Source organism: Triticum aestivum, chromosome 7D, assembly GCF_018294505.1.
Source record: "Triticum aestivum cultivar Chinese Spring chromosome 7D, IWGSC CS RefSeq v2.1, whole genome shotgun sequence".
NCBI lineage: Eukaryota > Viridiplantae > Streptophyta > Magnoliopsida > Poales > Poaceae > Triticum > Triticum aestivum.
The window spans coordinates 107142281-107152713 of record NC_057814.1 but is presented as its reverse complement, the minus strand read 5'-3'; the positions used below and the strand labels follow the sequence as shown (position 1 = coordinate 107152713).

Below are 10433 nucleotides of genomic sequence, written 5' to 3'. Positions count from 1 at the left end.
GCTGCCCCCACTTACCGATGCCGCTGCTATGAGTCATGAATCACCAAGCAAAGTCCTCATCGTCACGAAGACTCGATCCGTCATTACAAGGCCTCAGACCTCAGTCGCCATGACGTTCTCCGCCATAGAAATCAAAATACCGACGTGGTCCATAATGTCAACATATACCGAAGCTTCACGTCTCACCCTCCTGAAGCCACTCGGGCTGAAATAAGGGCTCACACCATCGAATCCCATCCGATTCAGCAATATAATCCAACTAATTAAGTTCATAATATTGAGTTTTTGATCCAATAAAGCAATTAATCCAGGCATCTATTCTCCACGCATGGGAGCATAATAGAACTGCAATGCCTCGTGTGATGAGTAGCTTTTATGTGTGAGTTACATTCCATATTGCATCTCACCTACCACTTTCCACTCTACGCTATATAATGTCACCAAATCTTTCTCCTACACAACAGTAATACACATTGAGCTAGGAATGAGATGCATAGAACGACCTTGTGCTGCTCGATCAACTACACGCATGTATAGCTAGCTAGGGATGAGGGGCATCAAGAATATTCTGAGCACCACACGGCCGTCACCAATGCAACCACACGCTAGCTTGTTTGTCGGCGTGGCGTTCAATCCCAATATTAAGGATTGCGCCGCCGCCGGAAAATTTGTCATGCGCCCGACAATGAAACTACCGCGGCAAAAAGCCGTGTTACTCGGGAAGCAGGCGGCCGGGCGCTATAGACGGACACAACTCATCCACCGAGCATCATGGACAGGAATCGAGAGTGACGCGTTGCTTGGTTGCTTGGCTGAGAGCAACTCTAGCAGACCCCGCATCCGGCGCAAACCCGCATAATGCCGGTGATTATACGGGCTCGGCCCATTTTTCTAGCCAGACCAAAGCCCGCATCGGTGTCCGGCCCGTAAATTTTTTTGCCGCAGCCTGCAAACGCAACCCCCAAGCCATTATAACTGCGGGTTTGTGGACAGATGCGGGTCGAAACCCTATCCTCCCGCCGCCGCGTTCCCCTCCAATTCCCCACCGCGCTGCTTGATTTCTCGCCGCCGGCGAGCCTTGAACCACCATGGCCGACTCGGGGGATGAGGCAGAGCGCCGCCGCCGTGCCAGATCTGACGCCGCGCGCAAGCAGGGGGCGCGTCGGTGGCTCAACAAGGGTGCCCGGCCGCCGGCGGCATTCGACTGGCGCGAGCTCGACGAGTTCGAGCTCGAGCGCGCCCGTCGCCGCCGCGCCTCCTCCGGCAACTGGTCCGCGGGGAGCTCATCCGGCCACTGGTCCGCGGGGAGCTCATCCGCGGGCGCATCGAGCTCGCGGCTCGTTTCGGTGAAGAGGGAGCCGGAGGAGGCCGTGCCCGATGCGCCGCCGCGCCGAGGCGTCATCGGACCCGAGGACTACCTCCCACCGGGGCAGGAGGAGCTCCTCGAGCGCGTCGTCCTCGAGCGGTCGGCGAGGGATCTGCAGGAGATGGAAGAGCGCATCCGGCGCGAGCTCGAGTACGAGCGGCTCTTCCTCGAGACGGGCCTCACGGCATCGCAGGCGCAGGCATCGAAGGAGGCCGACCTGCGCGTGATGAAGGAGGAGCAGGCGAAGCTCTTCGTCGACCTCGGCTCCGACTCCTCCGACTTCGACTGATCGCCGCCGGTGGGCAGCTACCGCAGGAGCTCCGGTGAGCTCAATTTTGTTGCAGTGATGCGGTAGCGTAGGCCCTGTCTAGCATATCTAACCTTTATGTATGTATGTGGCGTGTATGAACTTATTATGCGAAGAAGAACCATGTATGCAAGCGAGCTCCGGCGAGCTGTTGCTTAAATTTCTCGCGCGAAACAACTATTTTGAAAAATTAGGGGTTTGTTTGCGGTTTCTAGTCTACCGCCGCAAATTTCAGCCTGCATAACCGCCCCATGCGACCTGTAAACACATTTTACGGGTCGGTAAAATGCGGGGTCTGCTAGAATTGCTCTTAGTTGCTTCGATCGATGGTCCTCTTGTTTTTGTGTTCACCGATGGCCTTTTCACCAACACGGTCATACGCACATTGGCATGACTTGGCGACCTCGCACTTGTTGTGTGGATGTGGTGACCGGTGGCCGAGACAGGCCTAGGGCAGCTATCGCTCGAGCTAGCTCAGCCTCGGGCACAATCTGCTGCTAGCTCCACCACCAATGGCTCAGGTCCAGTTAGTACGGTGATTTGGGTTAAAGCAACTGTGCAACCATAGAATCACTGTGCAAGTTATAGTGACCTGAACGGCTGAAATGACGTGGTGTAAAAAACATAATAAAAATCACTGGTCTCTTTTATAAAAAATGAAAAACCACTGGTTTCTAGCAATGTATCTCGATCATGATTCAAGCAAGTCAAACACTCAAATTGTTACTGGATTTGCGAGTATGATCTCTATCAACATAGAAGGACATTGAACCGTTCATCTAATCAACAACTCACGAATTAAGTTGTATTGTATCCTTGCAGATTCTACAGTCAATGAGTCAAAAATTACTTTGCTTCCCTCTGATACACAAATAAGAAACAATTCAGCGTCTAATACTCGCATTTGCTCCTGATGCATCACCAAGATATTGTAGGTTATATCCATGAGACATTCATTCCAAACAGCCAAGATCTCTGCAAACCAAAGATATAGTCTCGTGGTACTACAATGTTTTTATGTAATTCAGGGTGGGGCCCGGCGCCAAGCTGGACCGCGATGTCCCAGCGAGGGCTCACCGGGACCGCGCCGGAGAAAGGGCCGATGCGGCCGGCTGCGCTGTTGCCGCCGCAGACGAGGTAAAGGATTGGCGGATTCGTGTGCGGGGTGCAGGATAGAGAGTTGACGAGGTGGTTTTCAGGCTTGTCATGAAACGTGCTGTAAGGAATGGTTGACTAAGACATGATGTGGTTTGGGAGTAATCGGCTTGTATCATGGGATTGTGGCTTGGTTGTCCTTCAGGGCCAAGCATGTAACGGTTTTCGTCCGGTTTTCCGTAAATTAACCAGGCAACTCTCTTCTTCTTAATCAATGAATGAGGCAAAGATTTTGCTTTCGTTTCAAAAAAAACTAGACATGATGTTCCCTTCTAATTTGGAGACGTATCTCTGCCCCCCCCCCCCCCCTTTTAACACATCTCTTGCCCCTTTCGAATTATGAGAAAAGCATGGCCATGCGAGGACGACGGTTTGTGGTACGTAGGGGCGGGGGCACGTGTGCATACAGCCGCATGATTGCGCCAGATTCAAAAAGTGATTTTGCGATTAAACCTTAATTATTACATGCATGCAACCTTTGGTGCAACTTTTGGTGGTAAGTGCATGCCCCACTCACCCTACCTCCCATGATTTTCCTTTTGACTTGTAAATTTGAATCTATTATATGCTTGTGACGAGGGCTTTGAAACAAACCCACTTTTGAATACATTTTGACAAATTTTAAAAACTTCAGCAAGTTTCAACTACTAAAACTTGAAAAAACACATGATAAATTCAGCAAGTTTCAAAGACTAAGGCCCTGTTTGTTCGGGCTTATGCTTCAGCTTTTGCATCTTTTTCAGTTTGGCCTAAAAGCCAAAAAAGCTCTAAATAGGGGCTTTTGGCTTCGGCTTTGGCTTATACTCCCTCCATTCCACAAAGTAGTGCGTCTGCGCTTTCCGAAATTCAAATTTGACCATAAATTTAACCAACGAGACCGAAGCGGTCTCGTTGGTTAAATTTATGGTCAAACTTAGATCTCGGAAAGCGCAGACGCACTACTTTGTGGAATGGAGGGAGTACCGCCATATAACAAGGCCTATAACATAAACCCTAAAGCCTAAACCTAACCCCTAAACCCTAAGTGCTAAGCGCTAAGCCATAAACCCCTAAAAGCAAATGAAACTTGGTGAAACTTTGTATTTTAAAAAAGTGTCTAAATGCATTGAAAAGTGGTATTGTTCGAAAGTACTCGTTGCACCAAACATGAATATGCAAACGAAACGTAATTTGGATGGTTCAGAAGATACAATAGATTCAAATTTTGAGATAAAATGAAAAAGCATGGGAGGTGGGGTGGGTGACGTAGGCAACTCTGCCAAAAGTTGGCATACATGGACCTCAATGCAGGGATTAAGGGCTAATGACATAAACGGCTGCACCATGCTTCAAGCAAATGGGTGGCCTCATGCACGCGTGCCCTAGACGCGTGTGCCCCTGCCAATTTTCAGGCCATGCGACAAAGTTTAAGTGCTAACATGATCTAGGAACATGTACCATGAGTTAGAGAAACGAGATCGAGCTAGCCAACAAGTACGAAAAATACGTGCCTTGAGCTTGACAACCTATACCCTGCGGCAAAATGAATGATACACATGATACATTGTGAGGATTGTCGAAATAACTTTGTGGGTACTTGAGAGTTGGCACGTCCTGCTCGAGGGCGCTACTAAGAGTACTCATGGTTCAACGGTATACTCGTGAAGCTAGATTAGTACCCGGAGGTTGAGTAAGGTTACTCGGGACCCTCAAAACATGTTCTCGTAGGGTCTTGGACCTATAGCACAATTAATGCGTCAAAACCCACTAAGATCGAATCTAAGTGAACAATGGGAACGTAATCCCGTTGAGCCCAACCGATTAACGATGTGTATATAAGTGGAAAGGTGTGGATGAATTGGGGATGATCGATGGATAAAGTTTGCGGAACACGAACGTCATGACCTCACACGCCCAAGCAATGTAATCGAATCTAGCAACTGCTACCTAGCGTTTCATCATGCACCTATTGACTCACATGATTAAAATCCTTAGAAAAAATTATGATTCATTTGCACTCTATTTTGAAGGGAAAATGTCTTCCACTCAAACCTCTTGGTAAAATTTCTGTCTTCCTGTGATGCCAAGCACATTTTTATCTACATTACTGTAGTTTTAATCCCATAGAATTCAAGTTGGCATGACACACAATCCTATATTTTTCCCTTTTCATATTTCTGCGTTTTGAGATTCCTACAGAAAAGTAGGAATTTGTGTTGATCTCGTACTTGTGAGTAGCACCGCCACTGGTGACGCAACCTTTATATATACACATTTGTACAGCCCAATAATTCACATAAGCAAAACATTGGAACGGTTGGATGAAGCGCAGCCAGAATTACTAGCAGGACCAAGCACAATTACACTCCTTATTATCAAGAGAATATGATATTTACTTGCAGCATGATGCAAAATATATTTAGAAAAATAGTGAGTTCGGGTGATGAACCAGAGAAGCATTTGTAGTGCCAAGGACAAGATATGTTCAAGACTAGGATGGAGCAAAAGCCCGAAAGGATCCTAGTCCAACTAAGTAGAAAAATTATGAGCGACTCCAGGACTCACATGACCCCGTTGTCCTTATTTCCCCAGCTTGGTGAGGATGCTGCTGATATCTCAAGTGCATATGGTGAGTGCATGGTTTGTATTCTTGCAAGTATTCTGGCATAGCAGTTTTGGCATGTCATAGGTCTCCACCCGAAAAAATGCTTCTTGCTTCCAGCCACAGGTGCAACCTGCATCCGTACCGTGCTTTGAGATTTGTAAGAACAGAGGTATTCGAAAACGTATTTGTCATACAAAAATTCATATTCACATTGTGGGCACGGTACATGGAGTACAATGCTCCTTTTTTCTACCTCATCACTCCCTTCCAAATTCAAATCCGCTTGTGTTTTACAGTGTATTCACCAAATCGAACGGATTAACCATTTGGGTACACTTAACACGCAACGGTAACCACATGTCAGGACTCAGGACTCTGGACATAGGATCCAATTCATAAGATCGTGTGCACCAGATCAATTGATATGAAGTATTTGATTCAACAAATGCATATAGCAGTGGCAGTATATACACCACAGTACCACAGAAGCTAACATGCTGAAAAAGAATTTGATCTTCAGCGTGTGACTGTGAGTGCAGATCTTGGATCATCTCAGGGCATACTAGACTGAATCTGATTGCCTTCCACCCAGCATACTGCAGTGAGGCGATGTTCAATCGTCATTCTCTCAAACAAAGATATGGAGTATTCTACTTTACCCTTGACATGTTTATGTATTGAGATGTTGAAAGGGAAGCAACATCTTTCTTCAGAAAGTGAGATCTTGTCTGCTGAGCATAATTCTGCTGCTATCACATCGGACAAAGAAGAATGTCAGCTCTCCGGTGCTACCCACGAGAGAAGTTTTTGCTCAACCTCCTGCCAGTTATGAACCTTGGTCACCAGCGGATGTGATTGATCCACACCAGTTTTGCACCAGGGATACGTGTTATCATAATCGAAGAGCAGAACCCTCATGCCATCCTCAGCGCATTCTAAAGCGTATCTCGGGTTATCATCTATTAAAACCTGAGCACCAAAAGATCTGCAAAGGCATTCCGTAGTATCTGTAAGACTAGCTGAGAACATGTTGTGACAGCTTAAAATGGGACAGTAAACGGCAGTTTTAAAAATCATCATTTTTTAATGTGTTGTAATCCTAGTCAGACTGCATGTCCGATCTTCTAATGTGACAGGAAACTAGAATAACGTTCCTCTGACAATCATACCTGCAAATCTCTGATTTTGGCCTTGATTGGCCTTCCAAAGCAAAATGGTTCCCAAAATGGATCTGCTCAAATAAGCCTGGATAAAACTTCTCGATCCACTCTAATGTGTGATTTTTTATTACATCCTGGCGAGATCTTCAAAAGGAAGAATGTCATTAAGCTGGCAGCACATAATAGAAGATAAACTGATCACATCTCTAAATTCAAATGATTGACTTACGTTACTACAGACAAGCTACAGAACGAAGAAAGATTTTGGAGAGCATCTCGAGCGCCTGGGATAGGATGGACACCATCTTGAAAGTAATGGGTTGTAAAGAACTCATGGACAAGAAGATTAGCTGCAGCAATTTAGAAAAATGCTGGATGTCATACAGTGCATTTGATATAAAGAAGCAAACCGTGATGAAAAATACTAGAATCAAAGACATACCTTTTTCTCGAGAACAATTCCATATCTGCATAGAGTATTGCAAACAGATGCAAGACGAATTACACACTGATCAAAGGAAAAATATAGCAGGAATTCAAGTTTTTGTAGGAAAAATAACGCACCCTAAAGAACTCATAGACATGGTATTCTGATACTGAGTGATTCCAAGAGTACCGCTCGGCAATAAATCTGTTCAGAGCAGCAAGAAAGCTTCCAAGAACTGCACGACATAAATAGCACCAGCACCATAATGAGAATTGATCAATTATAAGGAACTGAAAGACAATGTTACTTAGTAAAGTATGGTCACCATGACATGTATGTTATCACAATAATTTTCGATTCACAGTTTGATTCTAGACTAAGCTTGATGCAACCCAACCACTAAAGAAAGGAACCATTTATGCAACTGACATGTAAATTCAGCCTTTGCATAAATGAGAGATGCACAACTATATTACAAAGATGTAATTTCACAATACCTTCATCCACATCAACCGCGACCACCATCTTAGTCGGCACGGCCTGCTCAGGGAAATCGAGGCGCTTCCCACGCCGGTAGGCGCCATTCCCATCCACACTCTTCGCGCCCACCTCCTCCGACAGCTGAACCTCCACATCACGGACGAACTGCCGGTGCGGGGCGAGAACCCGCGCCCTGATCTCCACCGCGTCGCCATCACCGCCATCCGCCCTCCTGAACCTGCCGCCGTCCTGCCAGTCCAGGCAGCCCTTCAGGCTCAGCGCACTGCCCGGCGCGAACCTCCGGCCGGCCCCCAAATCCAGGACGCCCTTCCTCCGCCCCTCGCCGTGCGCGCCCGAGTGGCCAAAGCTGCAGAAGCAGGCGCCTTTGGCGGCGGCGGCGACGGGCGGCGGCATGGCGGGGCTCCCCCTCGTCCCCCTCGGCGGCGGGCGCAGGCGATCCAGCAACGACCGCACGGCTCCTCCTCCTCGGCTTACCATGTCGACACGCGCATTCCCCTGCCAGATCAGAGCAACCTGCCAAGCCCGCGCACGCACGCCACGGATCAGATTCCCCCGCCCGAGCCGGAGCCCACGGAATCCGCGAGACGGCGAAATCTAGAGAGCGCCCGGCACGCAATCAATCGCGTGCCAGCGGCGGCAGGATCCCGTACCGTGCCTGCGGACGCGAGATCGGATCGGTTGGAACCGCCTCGCCGGCGTGCCGTCAGTCAGTCTCCTCCACGCCTTCCGTGTGATCCGGGCGCGCGGGAATGGGGGAGGGGATCGCCGCGCATCCTCCGAACTCAGATCGCGAATCTAGAGAAATCCGAGGGAAATTCTCAGGGTGGGATATGGTGGAGAGATCGGAGTGGGCAAGGCGGATTTTCTTGGGTTTTTCCTCTCTTTTTTCTTGTTCTCTCGTGCTCTGCCGTTTCGAGGGTTTCCGTTGCTCTTGCGCAATTATTATTTCGTGCGTTTTTTTGGGTGTGTGGTGCGGCGGTGATCGTGGGCTCCTTTGTTTGCCTTTTCTTTTTGGAACAGGGGCTGCTTATAATAGTTTTTCTTTCGCCTTTTTGCTGTATTTTGCAGCTAAGTCCTGGAAAATTAGATATTCATTTTGTCAGTGTGAATTTTTGTCACATTTGAGGGCTTCTTAGGATTGCAGGATTTAAAATGTAGGAACAAAAAGAACATAGGATGAGATGTCACCGACCATGGGATATTTAGAATTTTGCATTACGTGCATTTGGATAGTACGTAGAAAACAAACACATGAATTTTGGAGAATTGAGAAGAGAAGGTGATAGATAGAGCGAAAGCGGATTGGACTTCTTAAAGGAAAAATGAAATGAGGTTTCTATGCAATGTGTTGAAATAAGCGGGTAGCTATCTCAAACTCAAAGAAAGAGAATATATTTCATAGAAACTTAGTAGTCCCAAACCTATGACCTACTCCCTCCGTTTCTAAATATAAGTCTTTCTAGAGATTTCAATATGGACTACATATGAATGTATATTAAAGTATTTTAGACTGTAGATTCATCCATTTTGCTCCGTGTGTAATCCATATTGGAATCTCTAAAGGTGCTTATATTTAGGAACGGAGGGAGTAATAGGTTTTCATAGGGAAAATTTTCGTAGAATTTGAATCCTCTAAAATTCTTAAGAAAACACTACAATTTAAATAAGCCCTAGATAGATTAAGAAATCTTATTTGTCTGATTTTTCTTTTATACACAATTTGTTTTCTTTAACCAGATTTTTCAAAAAAATCTGCTTATTTCAAGCAACATATGACAAAATAAATTCAGCATTATTGAATCACAATCATGGACATTAAGTACATAAGCACATAAAGAGTTATCTTGTCCTTGGCAACTTTACTTATTGGGAATCAACATATTTTTTTATCCCCACAAAAAAAACGTATTTTTCTATAACCTCAACTATTTGTCATCAATGCATAATTTTATTTCTCGATGCAGTACTTCAAAATTTAGTATGCACTATACATTTCAAATAGAACTTGAGCTTACAAAAATCTCCACTAAAAAAATTCAATTATCGTATGTGTGTCATATCCACGACAAGGACGATTACGACAAGCCACGAGGGAAAAATATGCAGAACAATTATCGCAAAATATGCAAGGCAATAATAATGATATTTTTATTATAATAAATACTCCCTCTGATCCATATTAATTGACGTCACTTTAGAACAACTTTGTACTAGAGGTACACTAAAGCAGCGTCAATTAATTTGCATATGAGGGAGTAAATAAGTATAACTATTATACCAGAAAGACTAAATTTTCAAGTGAGTTCTGATAACCTAGTTATGATGGAATCATTTTTGTTGTGTCAAATGAATTAAAGACTCCCCAAAAACTCCCCCGATAAGTGGTTATTACGGGCCTTCCTATAATTTAAGGAGGTTTTGCGGTTGGGATGCTTTCTCATAACCCCAATAATCTAGCGATCTGTCGCAGTTGTCCGGTGACGACGACAATGATCTAGCGACCTACGTTAGCAGTGGTCTAGTGACACACGACCTCGATGACACGGTTGTTCGCCGAGTGCTTCAGCGGGCGACGCGGTGGCCCGGCGGGCTACCTGGGCGATGCGCTCATGTGACACTTATCGAGGGTAATTCCTATTTAGGCTACACGCACCGGTTTCTTCTGTTTTCACAAACCGGCGTCTGCTCTGCTAAATTCAAAAAAAGGTGCAGCGGCAGCGGTTCAAACTCGCGACCTCAAGAATCGCATAGATCAACACCAAGCACTCAGCCACATTCACACTCGTGGCTAATATACTCTTCTCTGCTTTCTATTCCGGCTCAAGTTCGATGTGAATCGAGATTTCATTTTTCTTTTCTTTGCCCTTTATCTCTTTCTTGTTTATATTTTTTATTTTTCCTTCTTTTTCTTTTTCTTTTTATATTTAAAAAAT

General features: G+C 45.8%; 1 protein-coding gene across 1 annotated transcript; it reads right to left on the bottom strand.

The window, feature by feature from the left end:
• Window positions 1-5831: 5831 nt before the first annotated feature.
• LOC123165582 (uncharacterized) lies at window positions 5832-8475 on the bottom strand. The gene is made up of 7 exons (XM_044583253.1): window positions 8151-8475; window positions 7497-8013; window positions 7137-7234; window positions 7015-7039; window positions 6802-6922; window positions 6582-6716; window positions 5832-6397 (listed from the first exon to the last, which is right to left on the bottom strand). Exons 2-7 carry the CDS (start codon window positions 7975-7977, stop codon window positions 6187-6189), a joined length of 1071 nt encoding a protein of 356 aa, XP_044439188.1. The 5' UTR covers window positions 7978-8013; window positions 8151-8475; the 3' UTR covers window positions 5832-6186.
• Window positions 8476-10433: the final 1958 nt, after the last annotated feature.